A 24,140-nucleotide genomic window follows, 5' to 3' on the forward strand; every position below is an offset into this window, starting at 1 on the left:
GCAGAGGTGGAGGAGGAGGGAGAGGGAGGAAGGCACAAAGGAGCTGGGAGCTGTGGGCTTGCCCTGGGGAGAGGGAGGGTAAGGGGGTGGATGGGGGGTAACAGGGGGTCAAAGGGGGGCCATGGGGGTGTAGAGGGCTGGGGGGTGGGGTGGGGAGAAACCTGAGAGTCAGAAAGCCAGAACAGGAGCTGGGGTAAAAAGACGGGGAGTGATGGTGGGAAGGGAGGGTCCGAGGGTGAGGGAGCACTACACAAGACAGCTTAGAGCTGCAGAGGGGCTTTTTGTTCCCACTTTGAAGGGGGGCTGGCAGTGGATTTGTTCAAGAGAAGGATTTGGTTTGGGAAATGCACATCCACTATCTACCAAAGCCTGCAGAAGCCTCACAGCCACCTCTCTTTTTTTCAGGTTCACGTCTTGTGCCCTCTTTGCCAAAGACTGCGCCGACATTTTCTTCCCACAACACCACATGAAGGTGGCGATACGTTTACAGTGCAGAGAGACCACACTGGAAAATAATTATTATGTTAACTGTCAAAGTCTAGAGCTAAGAGAAGCAAATGGACCACAGTTATTCAGTGGGACAACTGGACACCTGGTCCCCAATGTTTTGGACAAAAATCCTTCCTTGTGTGACTCTCTGTATGACAACAGTGCTCCATGTTCAGGCTGCGTCCTCACTACAGAGCCCATGGTTCAATCCCAAGCTGGGGTCCTTTGCTACATGTCGTCCCCTCTTTTAGGTCTCTCGCACACCAAGCCGACATCAAAGAAGTGGACCAACAAATCAGACCCCAAATCACGTCACGGAACACGAGAATGCACTGAAGCACACAGCAAACACTCCGAGCGGCTTCCATCATGCCTGAGAAGAAACAACGAGTCAGTCACTTGTATTTGTCTTGACATTCTCTCTGAAATGTTCGAGCTGACCTTTGTTGCACTTCTATGAATCGGATTTAGCACGCACGCACGCACAAACACACACACACAAACACACACACACACACACACACACACACACACACACACACACACAAACAGAGTCAGGTGACATTCAGTCACACACTGTCCTACGGCGTCAGATGGGGTTGGCTTTGTACTTCAGGGTCCTGATGTGACTTCAGGTTTTATGTAACACTACTTCTCCAGAGTGGAGACAAGGTGCAAACCAGGGGTTAATATTTTTCCTGAAAATAAAACATTTTCCATCCCGGGAAGAGACGCACTCTATCCTGGGAGTCCCAGGAACTGCACTTGTCTCTAAGGTAGAACTTTAACTACAGTCAAAACACATTTATCATTATTCATGCAACACTGAATGCAACAAGGAGAATCATGCATAAACTATGGGTTCCCAACCTGACGACTTCAGCATATCATTTGATCCCATATTCTCTTAGCATGCCTCCTGTGATAGCCAAGCAATGCTAGATATAGTAATAAAGCAGCTGATCACTCAGTGTTGAAAAGCAAAGCTCTCCCTCACCTGGTGGGAGATTCAGATGGATTCTTGTTGAGATTACAGACTTTCTGCAGAGCTGCTTTGAGGTAGGCGCATTTCTCCATACTGTTGAACATGTTGAAGCCAATAAGCTTCACACAGTTGTTGCATGTTTTAAGAAAGTAAAGTGGAGGCCTATATATTTTCTAAACTTACACCATGGTCTGGGTGAATACTCGATTCTGATTGGCTGCAGGGTGTGCATTAAAAAGTGTTTTAGGACACCTATAAAAAAGTTCCGGTCGAATAGCCTGATTGTTCTAAATTACTGCGCTGGCTCAAATGCTAGTTGGTAACCGTGGCAACAGAAACTCAGAACATACGTAAACATACGTTATTTCACAGTTTATTTATCACAACAGCAAGACAGTAAGGACACACACAAGTGGTAAGAGGTGCACTTGCCCTCTGAAATGATACTTTGTATCACATAACTTAACGTTAAGCAATCATCTCACTTCCCTCCACTGATTAGGCCTAATATAACAGCCGCGACCGACCGAGCTGCAGGTTCTGTGGCCAGAGCCGGTTACCTTGGCAATGCGTCACAACGAGAGATATTAAATAGTCCACTCAGCCGCTTCTTGTGAAAAACTTACGATTTGAACGGTAAAAAACAACATTAACGTATTAATAATTGATCTAATATTTCTTTCTTTCGTAAGTGACCATGGTATAAGCAGGATAATGCCCTTCGAGGTGCCCATTATCAGAAACGAATGCTTTCGTCGGCCTTACAAATACCAATATGTTCTAAATGTTCAGGCTGTCTGGCACGTGATAGGGTTTGCGTTTGCAGTGCATTACTTCCATTTTCCTTCTAATATTACAGCTCTCCTCATTCGTTTTGGGTTGTTTGGAGGTGACAAGTGATGCATCACATTAAAAAGCAGCATCTCTGCTTACCCGCTACACCCCCCCCCCCACAAACACACACACACGTCTTTTCCCTGCACTTGCTGGAGTTACCGCAGGCTCGCATTAATCATGCAGCATCTAACCTCTCCTAACTGCCTTAGACACAGGTGCACGCATTAACACTGAAACAGTCATAGATGTCAGAGCATATACATAGCCGCACAAAACACAGTTATGCACACACACACAAACATAGGGCATACCAAACTGTGACAGCTGGGTAAATCAGGCTAAACAACAAGCCCGGCAGAGGACAGGAGGCATGTTGGCCATCGTCCTCATTGCAAACTCTGTCACCTCTCTACACACACACAGTTTACAAAGAGAGCTCACATGAGAACTAGCACGCACACACAAACCCAATGCCCTCATTTGCAGGAACGTTACATAACCAGAAAGGCAGAGGAGCTCTCGTTCTGCACACCTCTCTTTCATCACATCTTTCCACTCCTCTTCTCTCCTCTCTATCTGTTCTTCCATCCCTGCCTTTCTGTTCTCTCATTCGCTGCCAGTTTTCTTTACTCAGCGTTTCTTCAATGAGATTTTTTTTTTGTCCTCTGCCAGCTGTTGTTTAATATGCATTCGAATCCCTTTGATGGCATAAATGTGACTGTTAAAAGCTTTAACAGGGAGAATGTGGTAACGCCCTCGCAGACCTCCAGGAGGTGGATGATGTCAGCTCCACCTCTCCTCCTTCCCTCCCTGCGCCACTCCTCCCCTCAGTGACACTGCTGATGATGACAGAGGAGGAGGAGGATGATGAAGAGGAGTCTCTTCCCCCTCCCTCTCTTTCCTGTCCTCCTCCTCACCCACTGCTTCCTGCCGTCCTCCCCCGGGCATCCTGAGTCAGCTCTCACCACCTCTCTTCCTCAATCTCGCTCCGTATCCTCTCTTCAAATCTGTTCTCATTTGAACCAAAAGCTTTTTTCCCTCCCTTTCATCGCGTGACCTTCGTTCTCAGGGTCTGAGGCGATTTCACACTTCTGTAGAAATGTGGTTTCATTCAACATCAGGCAGCGGAAGCAGACTAATGCTATGATGGCTGAAATAGCCACACTTCTTTATCACTGCTATGACAGACTGAAGTCAGCACTAAATAGATAAATAAGAAGCGCAGAAAAGCACAGAACCTTTGCTGTGCCACCTCCACAGGGTGTGTGGCACATGTGGATGGCACATGGATTGAAGCATGTAGAAGAAAGAAAAGAAGGAGGTGGAGGAGGACGTAGACAAGTCCAAGTCCTGCAATCCTGTCCTGCACCCTGAGCTGAACACTCACACTGGCACCTGCTCGTATGAAAGGAGGCGCAAAGCAAACAGGCTGAAATCAAATGTTACTTGTGGTACTGGCATTTCTTGGACCAGTAAAAGTGTGACTCGCATGTCAAGGCTTTCATTTCCATGCCTGGTTTTGAGATTTAACTTGTGAGTTACTTCCTTGATCAACATCTGCAGGACAGTGTACACCCTGGAGTCTATGGACTCCTTGTGCGCTGCAAAGCAAAACCATGCAGGCTGAACATGTGCCACTCATCTACCACGTCTTAAACCAGATCCCTGTCCAAATAAGCCGTCTGACAAAACTGGTCCCAGGTGCAGCATATGGAATTATTTCACAATCAGTCAACATCTAAACCCTGGTGTAAAGGCTGCTGCCAAGCTCTGCAAGTCGAGTATGACATCACTGTAGCATTGGATTTATTATCGGTATTAAAGTCAGCTTTCTGGAGTTGTAGCAACATTAAGAGGGAACGACAGTCAAAAAGGTTGGGAACTCAAACGCACACATTTAAAGTGCATAATGAGCAAAATATCTAACTTGGCCGCCAGGATACAGTAGCAGCCTTGTGACACATTTATCTCTGCGGCAGTGTATAAAAAAAGCTAGCAGCTGTAATGATGGTAGATGAGATACATGGTGACACTCGAACCCAAAGGGAAGGTGATACGAGGTGGCGTCTCTAAAGGGGGAGAGCGCGTGCGTGTGTGCGTGTGTGTGTGTGTGTGTGTGTGTGTGTGTGTGTGTGTGTGTGTGTCGGCCGCAGATGCAAGCCGATTGACAGGTGTGTCATGCTGACTGATGCCAGCGCTCACAGCTGCAGTTTCACCGGGAAATGTAGAGTAACCCTCTTTTTCTCTGACGGTTACTCTCACTTTATGCCCCCACAGAAAAAACAATGCAAGGAATATAAACGCACTGACTGCCACATGCAAAGACAGGCTACTTGATTCATAGTCATTAATGGTGCTGGACAAGAGATTCCTCTTAAATACACAGATGAGAAACAGTTTTCCAGCAGTCCGTCCTCCCTCCCTCCCTCCCTCCTCCTCCTCCTCTCTGCTCAGGAACATCGTTTCCTACAGAAAACCTCGTAGCCAGACTGTGCTTCACATGTATGTGTGCGTGTATCTGCCTACAATCACAATGGAGGGTGTGTACTCGGTCTTGAGCTGGATTGTGTGTCCACATGCACGCGCATTCATGTGTATAATGGATCTGATTCATGGCCAGCTGTAAATGTATGCAATAAAGCTGAGCAGGCAAAGTGATGGAAAAGCCCAGGTGTGAGAGACTCAGCAGGGTCCTCGGAGACGCTGGCATTAGGGAGAGAGAGTGTGTGTGTGTGTGTGTGTGTGTGTGTGTGTGTGTGTGTGTGTGTGTGTGTGTGTGTGTGTGTCTTTGTCCCTATGAAGAGATCAAAACAGTAGGTGAGAAGGGTGTTGGGGTGTTTGACATGTGTGTCAGAGAGTGTTTGACGGCCGCTGTGTGAAAATGAAACAAAGCTGGTGTTGGATGAGGTGAGCATACGCCTAAGCGAGGGTGTTGAATGTGCACAGCTCAGCTGAAGTGTGTGCGTGTGTGCGTGTGTGCGTGTGTGCGTGTGTGCGTGTGTGCGTGCTTGCCTGCTTGGCCCCAGTCCCAATCAATTTAGCAGCAATGGTGAAAATGGCAGCAGCTCGACCACAGGAGAAAAACACTGAGGTACACGATGAAAATTTAAATCTTCAGTTGTCAGCAGGTCATGAATTTAATCCGACACCGCAGAGCTTTTATAGGACGGGATGATACTGAAACAATAGGCTGCATGAAAGCTCACTCATCACATGACAAATAGAAAAAAACTAACAAACCAAACTGATTCATAACACATAATAATATCACTTTCAAACAAGCAAACAGCAGGTCAGCACAAACTGAGGCTGTCTGTTTGAAACTGTTTCCATCAGGCCTCAAAACCTGAAACATACCTCCTGAGTCATGGAGACCCCAAACACACCTGAGACTGCTAAACTACCATTTCCTTTAAGGAGAAAAGGAGGCAAAATCCCTCACGTATGTTGCCTTCGCTGAAACAGTGAGGAAGAAGCAGAAGCTCCTACAGTGACTTGAGCCCACATCAGCAGGGGTTCGCGCACCTGTCAGCGAAAAGCTTCTAAACTTCACCTTCACCTCCTCCCTGTCAGAGACGGCATGCGAACATACGGATATTTCAGTTTGAGTTACTCAAACCTTTCCTTGTTCTGAAAGACGCTCAGACAAAAACATCTTCTGGAGAGACAAAACAGGAAAAACGTGTCATAACAGAAACGTCGTGCCCGTGCCGTGCGTCGCTGCAGGCAGGTCAGAGTCTTGGTAAAGGGTCAGAGGTCTTACCTGGGCAGGTGGGCGCTTGCAGCAAAATGCAGATGGCTCCCCTGCAGGGACAGCAGCGCTTAAACAGTGGGTCTGATATGGATCAGTGCAATCACTCTGCTGTTACTGACAGTCAGGTGCAGTAAAACGCCTCGAAATGTTCAGGAACTATTCACTCTTTGATGGAATGTAAACATCTGAGTGAATGCTGTTAACTAAACACTGAGTGACTGAATGTTTACAGTAGCGGGTTTTAACCTTCAGTTAACGCAGCACAGCTGAAAAGCTAGCGGTCCAGTGCCCCAACCTGTTTCCACCCTAATTAATGATGTCAAATAATGGAAAGGGCTGCTTCAAGGAATGACTGTGACGGCTGTTGCTGTCTGTCTTACCATCACTGAGGAATGGCATCAGTGCTTTCCAAGCCCAGGCCGTGCGCTCCATCCTGACAGGCTGCGCTGGTGATTTAACGTTGGTCCATTCGTGCCTGCAGCAGGTCACACACCCGGGAAGACATTTCACTTATCGCTTCAGTCCGGCGCTGCTGGTTTTTCAAGCGTGGCACAACAACGCTTGAACGCCATGTTCCTCGCCCCTTCTCTGTGAACGGGAAAGATGAACATTAATCTTTTTGATCGGGGATTTTAACACTCACAGACATGGTAAAGGCCTCAGAGAGTTATGCTCGCCATGTACTGCACTACTGCAGTGAATCTGCTGGTTTTATCTACTGTCAAATTCAGACAATTGAACAACAGTGTGTATTCAGAGACCACAGTCTGCCATTCCACCCCATGCACTGTGAGAAATTAGCAGCTGTTCACGCACAACCCAGGGATGGACTGGAAATGTGTCGCCATCTAGCGGAGGATACACACTCCTGCACTTCAGCAATCTGTGCAGTTAATACAGCTTTGTACACTGGAGCTGATACACAGCTTCAGTGTTTGCGTGGAATTATTTCATGTCAATCTAAGTAAAAGCTTTAATAACTCATTGATTTCAATCATACAGGAGGAGAAGAGGAGCTTGTAGACATGTAACAGACGGCCCTGGAAGCCACTAATCAAGGGACAGTAACAGGACATACACTAACTTTACATTAGCAGTACATCGTTGTATGAGTCTATATGAATACACAAAAGAATCAGAAAAAAAACAATAACTATTATCCAGATGTCACAGCAGGAGAAGAGACACTGTTAGGAAGTGTCACACACTACACTGCTACATGTCACAGGGACAGGAAATGACTTCGTACTGTCAGCTAAGCAACATGGAGGTTTAATACCGTTTCAGGTCCACTTTGGTCTCAAGACTGATGCATTCAAACGCAGCCAGTGAAACCTTTAACTTTCAACCTGCGACACAGAGCAGTACTTTTAGCGCAGCGGTGTTCAGAATCACGGCAGGAAGCGTGTGGGTAAGACCTAAATGACATATTTACCTGGGCAGAGGCATCGCAGCGTACAGTTACATGTTTGCTGCAGTTTTAACAAACACTGCAGGAAATGAACGCAAACGGTGCGTCGGAGGACTCCAGTCTGCGGCTTTGGAGAGACGCTGTGGGAAATTAATAACAAAAATAAAAGAAAGTCTTCAGGCAAAAAGCCAGTTATCTTTTGTTTTGTATAGTCCTGGCCCGCACACCGCCCGCGATTAGTTTTAATTTGTTGCAGCTGTGAGTATTACTCGATTTGCAATGCATTGTGGGACAACAACACGGTCAAAATAAGATTTATTATTCACTGACTGACATTTAAATGGACTTGAAATGAACACACCACATGCTCACCCTCTCTGTTAGTTATTGCAACAAAGTGGTGATGTGGGATTTGGACGCAGCGTGAGACACAAACGGCCAGGTGTATTAAAGGTGTCCATGTGCGCCACAGGTGCGCACCCCAGCGCCAAATGCGCACCATCGCTTTACGCTGAGAGTTTAGAGCCACAAAAATCACAGGTGTTGCCTGACGTTCACTGTCCTGGGTTGCCATCTAGTGGCAAAATGCCCAAAGTGCAGCAGAAAGAGCAGCGAGAGGGGTGGAGACAGAAAAAAAAATCCAAGGGAAGAGAATTCAAACGCTCTTCCTGGAAATAGTGGAGAACCCGCCACAACTTCACCACATGACATTTCATAAAGAAAATGCGACACTCCTTCCACTGAAAGCAGCGAGCCCGCATTTCATTCAACAAGCCGCTATTCAACCCCGAACCTGCAACATATCACGGCCACGCGTGGCCGATCACACCCACGGACACGATCCATCGCATTTTCGTGCATTTCCGAACGTGTACGCGAGATCAACGCAAGGCGATTGCGACATCACCAACTCCAGACATACCTTCCCGTAAACTATCCCTTCCTTACCGTAAAAACATGACATCACCAACGCCACTTTCGATGTGAATGTGGGCAAAACGGACAAAACAGCTGTCAGCCACGCAGGAACGTGAAGCTGCTGCAGTGTAGAAACTTGTCGGCCCTATTCACGTAAAGTTCCAGTTGTGCAGCCTATTGCATTGTGCGCATAACGCGATCAAATCATGTCACAATAATGCAGCCCGCTGTTTGCACATAGGCACACAGTGTTTCTGCTCTGCTACATCTTGACTTTACGACTACAACTGTCTCCTACAGTGATCGTGTTCTCGTAACGGCTCGTATTTTTTGCCATTATGTCGATCGTGTCCTGTAAGATTGATCACAGGATGAAAGAACCGTAGTTCAGGTTGTTTTCAATGGAGTCTGATTGGTTCCCCTGTTACAATTAGGTAACACGGCCAGTAGCCTCACATGTCAGCATGTATTCCTGACAGTCACACTGTGCGCTATGCTTACCTTTTATGTGCAATCCAAAAAATGTGCTGGGGAGGTGCCGCGCTGACTCTCGCTGCTAAAGAACAGTGTAATAGTGGAAAATCTGCAAAGCAGTCCATCTCCTTTCCCAGCCACGGATGACGCAGCCCTCGAGAAGCCCTCTCCCAAAAAAAAAAAAAAAAAACCATGAAGCCCCCATCCAACATCCATAACGCGTTTGGGTGCAAACGTCGACACGGGGAGCACCGTACACGCAGATAGATCACAGCGCAGGCTGAGAAAATGTGGCTGTGTTCGCCCATGGGCAAGGCATGACGGATAGACTCATCACTGATCCCGCATCTCTGCACAGTCATATCGCCTTTCTAAATGATTGCACAGCTCGTTTGCTCCTCTGAAGACCATCTGTTAAAAAAAAAAATCGCCAGCTCCTGTAGCCTCCAAGGTAGCGGAGGTTGCAACGGGCACGGATTCCCTAATCATCCAAAAACACAACTGATATCCATTTCCTAGAGAGGAATGGTCCGCCGCGGCCAGAACAGGCAGTCCTTAAAGAAACTGCGCAGTTTTTATTCCATTGAAACGGAGACTCTTTCCCTTCTGTCCCCGTTGAAAGGCTCTTTCCCTTCCTCCTCCTCCCTCCCTCCTCTCCCTTTCTCTCTCCTTCTCTCTCTTCCCTCATGCAGGTTTATTTTCGGTGGAAGAGTCTTGGACATTAACTGCCCCGCCTCCATAGTCACTGGCAAACGCACTGTACAACTTACCCAAATTCCACTATTAACTACTGTTCAACAACTGGACCCCAGGTTTTCCCTCGTGAGACTGTGTGGTTTAAGAGTCAAACTCCCGGTTAGAGGTTGTTACTAAAGGGGCCAAGAGCCACTTGAGGAATCAAAAGTTGTGCTTGAGTAACGTCTGGTAGTCTTATCAGGTCCCTGTCATTTCCCAATAAACTTAAAAACTGGGGCAAGAGCATGTTGGGAAATCAAAGCACAGTGATTAAGGTCAGCAGCTCCCACGCTGAGGTTCAGTTGGCTCCCCAAGGTGCTTAAAGAGTCGTCAGGGGGCCCCCAGCAAACTGCAGACTGGTTCAGTTTCACTGTCTTCAATAGGAGACGCTTTAACCTCACTGCTTATCCTCAGGGGTCTGCAGAGAATCGTTTTCATAGCTCCGCGTTACATAAGAAATCTTGCATTCCCTCGTCACAGATATTCAATGACTGTCCAAATTTCTTCTAAAGGCAGGAATTTCAGAAGCGTCTGTTTTATAGTATCTGAGTGGATAAGCAGATGGAAGAAGTTGGCCTCCAGTGCCCTCAAGAAATGAATATTTCTGCGGGCGGCGAGCATTTGAAAACCTTGGCTCCAAAATAAGACGTTCAGCGTTTGAGAGCAGAGACAGCACCTCTTACAAAACCATAAACACTTGAAAATTGCACTTTAAAAAAAAATCATGCATTAGACATACGTATTAGACAATAAGGCTCAACAAACACATCTAAAATGTTTCCAAGCCACATTTACACCCTAGCTGATTCGAGACGAAGCTTTAATCCATAAAAACACCTCCCAAGTCTGATATTTGTGTTACAACCAGCCTGAGAATAAGCCAATTTGAATTTGAATTCAGCATGTTGCTATGAGTGCCCCCCCCATTGCCCACCCAACCTGAGACCACCAGTGTACACACACACTCAGACACACACTCACACACACACAGACCTGGGTCTGATAAAGAGGCTCTTAAACCCTGAGGAAGTCTGTGTTCGGTCTTTCAGGGGACAATCCTTACGTCTGAATACAACCTTGAACTCAGGCCCCCCCCTCTCTGGTTCCCCTCTCTCATTACTGGACCATTCTTCCTCCCGGCTCACTTTCTCCAGGGTCCTTCTCTTGTTTTTCTCTCCCTCCCTTTCAGGAGTTTGGGCTGAGTTTTTTCCAGCGGGGAAGTCCGGGCCTTCTCTCTCACAACGCTGACCGACTCCAAACGTCTTGTCTGCGAAGCTTCATTAGCATTCATTTGTTTGAATAGGTTCATTTCTCCTTCAGTCGCTCCCTCCCTCTGTCCTCTTCTTTCAGCTTGGGGGAAATGTGTATTAGCATGAAAATAACCTTTACCTCACCTTGATTAACTCAATTGTTTGCATGTGTGTGCAAGGTTCTGTGTGTGAGCGTGCCAAACTAAGGATAAATGTAATTATCACAAAATTAAAATATTATTCTTTGGTTTAAAGATGTAAAACTACAATTAATTGCAGACTTCTGTTCAGATTTTAATTAATTTGTATTTCTAAGACTAGCTGGCGAATAAGTGCACAAAGCCAGGAAGTGATATATTACAGGACTCTGAATAATTAAGGAAATTTTTCAATTACGTTATTTTGCACACATCTTTTTATAGACCAGGGCTGCCTTCACGCAAGTGCTTTGTCATTTCTGTTGTGGTAACACAACATAGATGACAATGACTGAAAGAGCTCAGCAGATCACAGAAGCAATGAGCACAACAGACACTTACATGACCAGACAGCCACTTGATCCAGATGTTGCAAAGAAGCAAGTTTCCAGTAAAACATTACACTTTACAGTAAGAGACTATCCCGTGTGTGTGTGTGTGTGTGTGTGTGTGTGTGTGTGTGTGTGTGTGTGTGTGTGTGTGTGTGTGTGTGTGTGTGTCTGAGCAGGGTAAAAGGGGGTCAGCATGGAAAGACTGATGCACGTCTGTGAAGAGGAGTGAATAATCGGTCAGCTGACGGCAGAGACTGGAGACAAAAACGAAACAGAAGAGAAAGAGACTTCACCAGAATTGTGTCAGAGCAGCTTCAAAGAGTCAAACAATGACTCAGTCCATTTATTGTGAAGCCCCAGGTGTGAAAGTGTGCTTTTCAGAATCCCACACATTTGAGAAGTAACAGTGCTGTTTCATTTGCTCTCCATTGTGGGCTTTAGATGTGAAGGTCACAAATAAGGATCATATCCAATGTTAGAAATGGCATATATAGTAATAAACAGCTCATGTAATAAATAATATTGTGTAATAGTCTGTGTCTTTGTGTGTGTGTGTGTGTGTGTGTGTGTGTGTGTGTGTGTGTGTGTGTGTGTGTGTGTGTGTGTGTGTGTGTGTGTGTTAAGGCCTTCAGTTGTCCAGGCTCATGAGAAGAGCGGTCCCCCTCTTGATCCAGTTGTCTGGGGTCACAGCTCCAGATTTGAGTTCTACACTGACCACAAAAGATGCTCGGCCTGCTCCACCTGAACGCACCGGGAAGTAGTAACACGGACACAGGTACATGCCTGCGCACGCACACGAGACACAGACACAGAGTTGAGACGGTGAGATCACAAGACATGACGTCACATGCTGCTTTCAAACCGATGGTGAAAACAAGAAGTCCCAGACAAAAGGCCCAAACAACTCACTCTTGGCCATCTTCTTGCGGTTTTCCACAGGTTTGAAGTGGATGGTGGGGATGGGACAGACCATCTGCATGGGTTCTGCTTCCACCAGACAGGAGTTCTTCTTGTCCCAACCCGCCCCCTCCAGGTACAGACCTCGGACAAATACTCCATCCTGGAGGGAATGGCAGGGACGGATGAGGCGAGAGATATAAACACTTGTTTGGAGGTGACAGTTTGCCCACAGCTTATGACAAACAGCCATGCCAATTAGGTAATGAAACTGAAAGAGGAAAAGAGAGGGAGGGGAGGAAATGAGGGGAAGGGGAGGGCTACAGGGAAAAGAAGGAGGGAGGGAAGAGGGAAAGAGGAAGATAGAGGAGAGAGGGAAGAAGGAAGGGAAGGAGAGAGGAAAAACGGGAGGCAGAGAAAGTAGAGGAGCATGGGTCATGAGGGTAAGCCATGAGCTCGAGAATAAGGGAAGGGGGAAAGATGGTAGAGAGAAGAGGAGTTAGAGGAACCATGAGAGACAGGACATAGGAAGAAAGAGGGAGAGAAGGAGGGGACAGAAAAAGAAGGAAGGACCAGTTTGGACAGAAGGAAATAGAGTCAGAGAGCTAAAAGAGGCAAGAGGGAAGCAGCACAAAAGACAGGAAGGGCTGGAAGAGTGCATTGGGTTTGGAGTAGCACAGGGAGGTGAAATGTAGAGAAAAAGAGAGAGAAGTGATGTGAGGCAAAGAGGAGTGAGAAACAAAGAGTCACACTGACAGATATTCTGAAGTGGCAGCAATCTGACGAATGAAAACATTTTTTACCAGTGTCAAAATTTGAATTGTAAAACTTCTTCGGTAAAAAATAAATTAAAACGCAAGAGCAGATTTGAGGAAGGCGAAGAGAGAGGTGCAAAGATGTGTGCTGCTTTGAATGGAAATACACTTTTCAGGAAAAACCACACACACAGGCACAATGTTTGAGCAGAAATGAAGAACGTGCTGGAAAGTGGAGATGACAGATGAGAGCTAATGGCTCAGGAAAGTGGTAGGTTTATGGAAATCTTTATGGAAATAGAAATGTGTGTATAGGGAGTCACCTTGGGTGGGTAAAGGAGGTTGCTGTCATCCACAGTGGACACAAGAAACTCCCAAGACAGCGTGTCCACTGAAATCTGCAAGAGCAGTTCCACACAATGTGAACAGCTGTTATTATCGGCGGTCCAAATGTCCATTTGTTGCAGCAGAGCCATATTAGAATGGCTTTTTCACATTAACTGACAGGCATGCATGCATATCTGTCTGATAAATTGCTCAGGTTTCTTAATGTGCAACATTAAGTGGCTGTTGGCTGCGAGATGCTGAGATGAATGTATGGACTCAAAGGAGTGAGAGAACAGACTGTTCAGGAGGTTGGGTTTGCCAAACCAGCACAAGGGGGTGAGTGCAGTGTGTCTGAAAACCGCTGTGCTTCCCAGGGTGTTTTTGTGTGTGTATTATGAGTGCTGTGCAAATAGAATAGAACATAATTGACAGTGTAAGGTGTGAAAAACAGTTCATTCTTCAGTTGTAAAATGTATGGCCATCAATCACAAACAAGGCAACACAAGCAGCCTTTCCCTGCAGAACTGTCTTTCTGCCTGTGCGCGTGTGGTTGAGTGAACTCTCACATTGTGCTGTCGAGCAGAGGACTGCAGCACCGCGGTGAGGAAACCGTTGGGAAAGGTGAAGCCGGAGAGCCAGAACAAGTTGGGGGGCTGGGCCGTCTCTGCCCAGCGTGCAAACTGATTGACTCGCTGGCAAAGATCCCTGGTCCACGCTGCCAGCGGCTTCAGCGAGGGGTACGCCTAGCGGACAGCAAGAGTGAAGCAGAGAGAGGGAGAGAGAGAGACACGGCAAATCTACAGTCATTTCATGCTTCCAGCTGTTGGCAGCTATTCACCATGGGAACAAGTACAAGTTCAGTGCAGTGCAGTAGCACCGTGGTCTTGTCAACACACGCAGAGGATGCAGGAGTGGTGTGGGAGAACTGTGTGAAAATTCACAAGCGAGGCATTAACATAGTTTAAATTTTAATATGATGACTTTTACTTCCTTTGGTTGATTTGCTACTAACACGATTTGCAGAGAACCACAGAAGATGAACGAGAATGATTCACTAACCATTAGCAGTACCAAAGATATCTAATTCATTATGCTTTCATTATCAATGAATGATTACATTTTTGAGTAATCGATTACCCACTCTGACATCAGAAATAATGCGATGCCAGCCTCGTCTACATTGTCTGACAGTTAAATATTAAAAATGTAATCAATGTACAAAGATATATAACAGAAGAGCGATTACACTGACAGTCTCAGGCACGCAGCTCTCTAGAGTGGCAGCAACGCAGATCACAACATATGTCATAATAGCAACTATGGAGCCCATGCTTTTAAAACAGCTTTTGCCTGGTAACATGGAATCTTCTTTATGTGTTGCATGCTTCGTCTGGTTTAGGCATTGCTTTAGTGTAAGTCCCCGTGAAACAATTCACTATTCTTCACAGTCAAGCTGCCATAAAATCTGCCAGCACATCTCATGAAGCAGCAAAAATTTTACTGTGGTTGAACCAGGTCTTTTATGCTCAAGGAGAAAAGGCCGGCAAATTGCTGGCTTGGGGAATTAAAAAATATGACCTGAAAGAGCAATTAATGGCATAACTACTCAATCAGGGGAGGTATCAAACGATCCTCAAGCTATTAATAATACATTTAAAGAATTTTACCAATCACTGTACAGGTCGGAATGCTCCCCCACACATGCTAATAGAGATACCTTTCTTAATCAGCTCCAGTTTAAAACGCTCACAGAGCAGGTTAAAGAGGACCTGGATAAAGGCATAACGATGGAAGAGCTATTACAGGCCATTAAAAGTATCAATTCAGGCAAAGCTCCAGGGCCTGATGGCCTGTCAATAGAGTTTTATAAAACCTTCCAGAAGCAGTTGTTGACCCAACTTTTGAATATGTTTAACGAGTTATTTAATAATGGTATATTACCACCAACTTTAAGACTCGCTACAATAATCCTTATTTTGAAACCTGGGAAAATACTAACTAACTGCTCCTCATATAGGCCTATTAGTCTTATGGGAGTAGAGACAAAAAATGTTGTGTAAAGTTCTTGCTAAAAGGCTAGATCCATATATCCCTTCTTTGGTACATAGTGACCAGAAAGGGTTCGTGCGGAGTCGCCAGGGATTTTATAACATTAGAAGGGTCCTCAACATAATTCACTCTAAAAATGATACCAGGGATACAGTGCTGTTATCAATAGATGCCAGACAAGCATTTGATAGAATTGAGTGGCCTTATTTGTTCAATTTGTTACCAAGATATGGACTTGGGGAAAAATTTCTGAAATGGATAGAATTATTGTATACCAACCCTACAGCATGTGTAATGACGAATAACAATTTATCAAGCCTGTTTACGTTAGAAAGGTCAACCCGTCAGGGCTGTCCCCTCTCCCCACTATTGTTCACTTTGGCCATTGAGCCTTTAGCCATGTCCATTAGAGCCGAAGCCAACTTGTCAGGTATAACAATCTGGGATCATGAACATAGGATATCGTTATATGCAGACGATGTGATTCACTTTTTGTCAAACTTATCAAACAGTATCCAGACATTATTACATTTAATTAATACATTTGGCCAGTTTTCTGGATACAGATTTAATAATGCAAAAACTTCTGTACTTTTCTCGAATAAAGACAAAAGAACTAATCCAGTTAAGTATACCCTTTTTTAATGTGAGCGAGGGCTTTACCTCTCTTGGGATTAAGATTACCCCCAAAATTAATACAGTTGTTAAAGCAAAATATGACCCGTTGATGAGAGAGGTACAAGACTCACATGAAAAATGGACAACAATGCCAATATCAATGATTGGCCGGATCAACATAATTAAGATGACTATCTTGCCAAAATTCTTATATTTGTTTCAATCACTCCCACTACCAGTGCCTAAATCCTTTTTTAAAGAAATTAATAGGGTATTTTGTAGGTTTATCTGGAACAACAGAAAACCTAGATTAAGACTCAGATTATTGTATTTGCCATATGTTAGGGGTGGATTACAGATGCCCAGTTTACAGTGGTATCACTGGGCCACTCAGCTGCACAGTGCTATGTTTCATTTTGTCACACACTCTCCTCCAGCATGGGTTTATATTGAACAAGCATCAACATCTAAGCTGCCATTAAGCCTACATTTTTATTCAGCAGATCTTAAGACTTTAAAGAAAAAAAACAACAAATACCTTCCTTAAAAACTCCATTGATATATGGTTTAAAGCTCATAGACATATTGATGATACACCCCCCAATCCTCAATTTTCACCTATTTGGCATAATGTGTAGTTCACTTCTGGTAGGGCAGATGGTGGTTTTCAGGTTTGGGCCGACAGGGGGGTGCAAAAGTTTGGATACATATGTGTCATTGTGCAACTAGTATGGTATGTGTGGATGTGTTTTTGGTATGCTCTTATTGAAAATCAATAAAAACATTGTTTAAAAAAAAAAAAAAAAATCTGCCAGTAGCTCCTTATTGGTCATCTGTCACACAGCAAAAAGACCAAACGTTTGTGGGGAAAGTCTACAGAGTGGAGCTGGTGGCTGTTGATTCAGTGTTTAAAGTTAAACTCTTTATTCCATCTCAGGAATATGTGAAGAAATGGGATCAATACTGGGTTTATCATTATTATTTGCTTATTTGTGTCTTGCTTTCAGCACATCTTAATTGCAGTATATCACTACTCTCCTGTCTGAGAGCCTTTTTGCCACCCAGGAGGGAATGACCACAGGATCACTGGCATGTAATTACCTTTTATGCATTCTCATAACAGGCACGTGTCTTCCAATGCACATATGCTATACAATCCCAAAACACTCACACAGAAACGCACATGCAGCAGAGCCTTGCGCAGAAACCAGATACAAAATGTCCAGAGACTGAGAGGCAGGCAGGCCAAAATTAAAGCCATCAGTCGGTGAGCTCAGAACTAATGACAGGCTGCCATGCCAAGGAGGGGCGGAGAAGAGAGGGATAGAGGGATAAATAAGCAGGACAGAGAGTCTATGAGGGGCTGTTGTTGCTGCTTAGACCAGATGAGGCATGAAGACACAGAGAGAGAGAAGAGCAAAATGGAGGGAACACTTGATGGAGGATTAAAAAAGGAATGAGATGCAGACGAAGATGAAGTAAACGGTGAGTAAAGCAACGCATACAAAAAGAGAAACAGCCCAGGTGGTCAATAGAACAGAGAAGCTCAGCTGGGGGCAGCAGCCTTAATAGCTGTCCAATACTCCTATAAAAGGAAATAGATACACATACACACACACACACACACACACACACACACACACACACACACACACACACACACACACACACAGATGCACATACAGTACATCTAGCTGTAATAAGCCACTGGCCTGAGCACAATGAGCTCAGGGTCTTTTTAGGAAAGTGGAGCAGCCTTGGAAGGTTTACTTTGCTTATTACACTGCGATTAGTCCACAGACGCTGGCTTTGTTCAGCCACCGAGGGCCAAGGTATGCTCCACCTGATGAACCGCTACCCACAAATACATGCACGCACACACACACGCACACACGCACACACACACGCACACAAACATATACATGCATCTGCATACATGCTTTCATGCACAGCCCATAATGAGGACAGAATCAGACAGTTGAAGATAAACACGCACTGCCCTGAATGACCCCTGCTCACTCACCCCCCCAACAACACACAGACACACACATTCCACTGACTCATACACACCACACACACACACACACACACACACACACACACACACACACACACACACACACACACACATACACACACACACACACACACACACACACACACACACACACACTCTCACACACACACACACACACACACACAAAGATACACACACTTGTAGCCAGAGTATTTTCCAGCCCCTTGACCCGGGCCGACAGCACCCTGTGTTCTTGCCCCACAGTAAAGAGAGGTCCAGTGATAATGAAGCCAGAGTAGAGTGTTCGGACAGAATTACAGCTGGAATGCTGCCAGAGTCCCATCATAGCGTGCGTGTGTGTGTGTGTGTGTGTGTCTGTGTGTGTGTGTGTGTGTGTGTGTGTGTGTGTGTGTGTGTGGTTAGAAAGAGGAGAACAATAAGTGTGTGTCTGTGCAGTCAGGCAGAGTGATGGATAAATACACCTTTAATAACAGACCAGTGAGTCAGTACAGACACAGGCCTGCAGCTGTTTGACTGGCTGAGGAGAGCAGATCAGTGTTGATCAGATCACAATCACAAAGATCAATACACAAGAGTCCTGAGTGGTCTCCATTACACGGCAGCAGACCATAGAAATCTATCATACTTTTTTTTGTAGAGAGAAAGGCTTCACTCCAAATGAAGTCAGAATAGGTTATGGAAAAATAAACATAGCTGTGTGTCTGTATCGAAACATTATCTGTGAACCTCACAAAGACATGCTCGGTCAATACTTGATTACACAGTACAGTGTAGCCAAACCAATAAAGGCCACATTTGTTTCACTGTTTACCTTGGATGTTTTCATGATTTGCTACCTTTCTCAAGCATTCCTTTTATAATTTTAATCCTGAGCCAGCGTAGTCTTTTTATTCTTGTGTTATTTAAGTCAACTCTCCACAGACCAGCTGTCTCAATATTATTGATCGTAGCAGCACTTCTTTATCATAGTCTGCCCACCTTATGAAGTAAGATAAAAGGAAGGTAGCAGGCGCAGTCTCACTTCTCACTTCAGGAGGTCTCACCTCCCATACTGTATATGCATCCCTCTTAGAGTATGCATCCTCTACACATTATACGAAGTAAGACGTTGAGAATTACACCTCAAGCAGCACAGACTGGCAAGAACAAATGAAGGCAGTAAAGCATATGTGTTCATTTATTTTCTGCAACAAAACAACTTGTTTTGGAGGAGGACTTAAGATGATTGTGTGTGTTATTGCAAGTGCTGTGTGTGCGTGTGTGTGTGTCTGGTACCTTCTCCCACAGCGGTGGTACACGGGCGTCATAGATGCAGTGGAAGGTCTCCTCCAAGCTGGACGACATCACCACTAAGCCTTTGATCCCTTTCTCCAGCTCCACCAGGGACAAGCTAACACACAAACATCCAGTTATACAGCAACAAATCGTTTTTACCCACTGTTATACTGTATGTGTTCAGCAGTCCCTACTTCCTGGTCTGCACCATGCACTCAGACACAGCGGTACAAAGAAACAGGCCAGGTGATTGGACGATTGTTTTCTGCATTCGTTTTATGTTGGAACCAACACAAGCACTATTAATTCATTTGAGTTGTGGCTGCCAGGACTTTTATATTTTAATTTTGCAGTAAAATTCACTTGTGTGAATGGTTTAACCACCCCAACTGGACCATTAGTACATGTTGGAAGGGTCTGACCTGACCTTATGAATTGCTCAACCTAATTCTCCATAAACTGACACTTGCAGTTCATTTTATCTGGAAAACAGGTAAAGTTCATACATGACGGTGTCCAGCAGAGAGTTGTATCTCTGGATCTCTTGCAGCAGGACAACATTAAGAGGTGAAGGGTTGTCCTGGAGAAGCGACCTGGTGCCCTCGTAGTCAATCAATGCTGGGATCTTCCCACGAATGTCTGCCAACAGCTCTAATACCTGGAAGCACCAATGTATGAGAGCAGATGAGAATGATTAACTTACCACACAAGAATTTGCAATGAAGAACTGCAGAGTTCATGGCAGTGCATATCACTGAAGGACTTACAATAGCTCAGGCTATGACTGTTGATAGTAATCCTTTCCAAAACACACACACACACACAGAATCCAACATGCTCCAATAACCACAAGAACCACTAAAAATGAGCTGGGTGATGAGATTACATTGCTGAAAGCCATTATCAGCTGGACCACTTGCATGTATTTGTCTGCACTATTACACTCCCCTAACATTTAAGGAAAATAGAAAGACTAGTGTCATTGTTATGCAACAGCCAGTTTGTTTTAATAGAGAACTGGTGATGGATCTGAAGAGATAAGGCTCCCTCGAACTCAAAACAACACAGTCATTTCCACATACAAGTGATTAAAATATGTCAAAAAGACACCCGAGTGGGATCCACATTTGAGTTTTGTAGTATATGGGTGAGTGTTCTGACCTTTTTCTTAGACAAACATAACACTTATTTTAATCTAAGATAAAGAGCCAGGGTGAAATCTTGACAGCAACACAAAGATTCAGTTCCTGTCCTAAAACTTTACAGTGCAGTGCTCTCCATACAGAAGCATAAATTCCTAGATCTGTATCTTATTACACTGATGATCACATGCTAGGGTTGTGTAACCATATGGATGCCTTGGCCTTGCTCGGAAAAAATTAGTCAAATATGGACAGCGGCTTCATGGGGAGAGACTTCTTAAGCTTACTGCTCTGAGCGTTGACTAGTCTGACTCAAAAACAGGCACTGACACGACAGCTATGACTACGGCCATGCCAAATACATCTACTTACATACTTAGTGGCACATTATATGAACAGCATGTGATCAAGCTGCTGTGTTTCAACTGTTTGGCCCACACAAGCTCCATTCAAACAAGCAGGAGGAAACTACTGGGCACTGGGAATCTGAGAAATACACCTGCAGCTAAGATCAAGGTGCTGAGTGTTTTGCAGGTTTTCCCCTGACCTCAATGCTGATTGTATCTGTGTATATCTTAAAGACAAGCTGGCTTGACAGGTCACATGCTTAAAGATACTACCCAGACTTGAGAACATAAAGTAAACAGCCATAAATACCAGAGGTAAGAACTAATCTAATGTATGAACAGGAAAGGGAAAACTGTCAGGCACACTGGGTATTGTTACACGTTAAACCTGGCTGGAATGAACATCTGGCTGAACTCCATAACTACTGTGGGAGAGAAGTATTTTAGTGTTGCTCATTTAACTGAAGGCGTAAGGAGATGGTTAAGTAGCCAGATGATGAGATGATACATCGAAAATATGCAGGTAAAAACTTGGTGGTTCTTTTTGCACTTTGCTTTGCTGCTTTTCTAGTTAGTTATACTCTATATATGCTACAATAGAGATGAAACTTACTGTATGTTGTATGTTGTATTGCTCAACCACAGCGTAGATATAAAAATTGTTGGTCTCATCTTAAGCCATTTTATCTCTCACCTTGCTTTCTCCTTACCTTATCCTCTCTACTGGGCCTGGCCCCCGCAGCGGTGGGACTGGTGACCTGGGGCTGCAAGGAGAGCAGGGTGTCAAACAGCGTCCTGCTCTCAGCGATCTGGCTGGCGATGTCGGCATTAAAGTGCTGGCCAAACACCTCTGGGTGCTCTGTGGCTGGAAGCATGCTGATATATTCCTTGTAGGAGGACTGAGGACCGTCTCGGGGGATGTAGTAGGAGGTTAAGGAGGACAACCTGACAGAAACAAGGGTTATCAGAAAGCAAAGTCAGTGATTTCATTTATAAAAACTGATGAATAATAATACAACAAAGGTACAATAATTCAATAGAAAATGGACTTACTTTAGCTTTAACAATGTGACTAGTAATAATGCAAGTACAGCAATAAAAAAGCCTTCTCATATAAATGACAAGAATATACTTAAGCGATAGTGTATTCTATTCAAGGGGGAGCAGCTCACTGTCCTATACCACAGCTACAACTTTCTGATAACCCATTCTGTCCGAACGTTAAGAGTGCCTGAAAACGTATCCTTAAATACACACATACGGAGTGGATGCACAGTCTTCTTTGTACGGTCTGTGTCGGTTTGAGCTGATGCACTGAACGTTTTTTTTTTTTTTACAGAGATTTCCCCTTAAATATTTTGTGTGGTCAGTTAGAAGCGAAGGGAGTGGACACAGGATTTGTGGAAGTAACAGAGGATGAAAAGTGCAACAAAGTGTCTGAATGTCTTCAGATGTAATAATATGATTGTCCACTTGGTGGTGCTGGCACTCTATGACCTGCCAGGAACCGAGGCGGGCGGTTCAATTGGCAGCTGGAATTTGCTTCAACCAGGGAAAAATGTGTTTTCAGTGAGACTGTGTGCATTTGAAGACTAAATTATCAAAATGTCCAGGCATGTGTACATCTACAATTCATACTTTTTTGTTGACGCATAATAAATTATTAGCAAGAAACATTAGTACACTATGATGTGTGTCTCACTTGAAGAAGGGCTGGTTTATCGCAGCATCACAGAAGTAGTCATTGATGTATGTGGTCAGAAGACGTCTGTCCCAGTCATCTGTGACATGACCTCCATAGTTGACCCCAGCAATGAGGTACTTCAGTGCATCCCAGGGAATCTCCTCATACTCATCCAGGTACAGACTCAGCAGACTCTCACTCACCTAGGGGGGCATTGAGACAATGATCTTAACAGACTGACTTTAAAATGCAGATACAGATCAAGGGAAAGTAAAATTATCTGCTATACAAAGTAGACAGAAACAGTAAAAATAGATAGGAGAGGAAGAAATGTTAACAAATGCAGTAAATGGGATTCAATATCATGCATCCTAACTAGACTGTCATTATTCATTAGTCTAACTGGCCCTCACTCTGACAGGGTATAAGATGACTTTTTTGATTAAGTCTATATTTGCAATTTAGAGCAGATTACTGAAGAGGACATCATCAACGATGCATCTAAGTCAATCATTTCCATCACAGCTACAACTATATCCTGATCATCTTCACTGCATCACTCAGTAGATCTTCACTGGACTGAACAGGAGAGTAATCTTTCTATTATGCTCTGTTCATTCCAACACCTGTCACTGTTTCCTTCACTATCACAAGAGGCCCTCACCTCAAAGTCAGAGTCATTGAAGCCATAGACAATGTTCCAGCCCAGCTGTAGAAACTTCTTCCTTTCCAGCAGGATGCTGTGAAAAAAGCAGAGGGAGAAGAGCAGCTTCCTGTACAAGATGGGTCTTGAACAGCGGTTGAACTGGGCCTCCGTCACCAACTGGTACAGACGCTTCATGTTGGCTTTCACACCCTGAGAACAGCAGGGGGTATCGTTAACACTATGGAGGGTGTTGCGTGTGTAAAATATATGTAAGCAAGTAAAACAGATTGTAAATTTGTTGCCATGTATATCATGCATATATGCCTGCATTGTAAATATCTTATGTCTGGAAATTGGAATGTGTGAGCACAAGCACCTTTGGAGGCTCAGTAGTCATCTTGATGCCAGCCTGCAGGATGGTAATGGGAAATTCTGGGTGTGGTGAAGAGCTAAGCCACAGTCTGAAGTTTGCGTGGGGCTTCTGCACCTGTAGCTGTTCCACCAGCTTGTCCAGCTCAGGCATCCATGAGAGAGAGAGGTGGCAGTTGGCAAGGAACACCCAGTGACCTGGGCAGAGAAAAAGAGGGCTTGAGAGAAGCTGGTAGGATTTGTTTAGATTTTCTTGGTCATCTCTAGTTGCTTTTGTGTGTTTGGGTAATCTTGGGTGACCATAAGAGGAAGAAAATGCACAAAAGAAAAACCTGTGGGAGGAAAAAAATGATACAGCAACATAGTAAATCAGGTAACAGAAGAGCACTTTGAGAGAGCATAGATGGAATTGTACCATTCTTTATGCCCTCCTCTATCATGCTCTTGGCGATGGGGGCCTGACCCTGGCCCAGAGAGAGAGCATGGAAGCGTTTGCTCATGCCAGAGGCCTCAGCCAGCTGCAGCAGGGCTCCTGTGGGGTCCACCCCAGGAGACAGAACAAAGATCAGAGGAGTCCTGCAGGTGGATTCCTCCACAACCTGAGGAGAGGG

At 44.8% G+C, this 24,140-nt stretch overlaps 2 protein-coding genes across 2 annotated transcripts in view; both read right to left on the bottom strand.

The window, feature by feature from the left end:
• kdm6ba (lysine (K)-specific demethylase 6B, a) overlaps positions 1-9,521 on the bottom strand; it is a 94,752-nt gene extending 85,231 nt beyond the window's left edge. Inside the window, exons 1-2 of the mRNA XM_070993619.1 lie at positions 8,896-9,521; positions 6,446-6,653 (exon numbers count right to left, since the gene is read on the bottom strand). The gene's annotated coding sequence lies outside the window, so the exon portion shown is untranslated. The remainder of the gene's footprint in view (positions 1-6,445; positions 6,654-8,895) is intronic.
• A 1,995-nt stretch (positions 9,522-11,516) lies between these two features.
• dnah2 (dynein, axonemal, heavy chain 2) overlaps positions 11,517-24,140 on the bottom strand; it is a 55,204-nt gene continuing 42,580 nt past the window's right edge. Inside the window, exons 77-87 of the mRNA XM_070993817.1 lie at positions 23,945-24,128; positions 23,537-23,727; positions 23,179-23,370; positions 22,533-22,717; positions 21,541-21,775; positions 19,848-19,999; positions 19,342-19,456; positions 13,928-14,104; positions 13,358-13,432; positions 12,292-12,442; positions 11,517-12,165 (exon numbers count right to left, since the gene is read on the bottom strand). Of these exons, the coding sequence (XP_070849918.1) occupies positions 12,011-12,165; positions 12,292-12,442; positions 13,358-13,432; positions 13,928-14,104; positions 19,342-19,456; positions 19,848-19,999; positions 21,541-21,775; positions 22,533-22,717; positions 23,179-23,370; positions 23,537-23,727; positions 23,945-24,128 (1,812 nt within the window). The 3' untranslated portion in view covers positions 11,517-12,010. The remainder of the gene's footprint in view (positions 12,166-12,291; positions 12,443-13,357; positions 13,433-13,927; positions 14,105-19,341; positions 19,457-19,847; positions 20,000-21,540; positions 21,776-22,532; positions 22,718-23,178; positions 23,371-23,536; positions 23,728-23,944; positions 24,129-24,140) is intronic.

The sequence above is a fragment of the Chaetodon trifascialis genome, chromosome 23 (genome assembly GCF_039877785.1).
Source record: "Chaetodon trifascialis isolate fChaTrf1 chromosome 23, fChaTrf1.hap1, whole genome shotgun sequence".
Lineage (NCBI taxonomy): Eukaryota > Metazoa > Chordata > Actinopteri > Chaetodontiformes > Chaetodontidae > Chaetodon > Chaetodon trifascialis.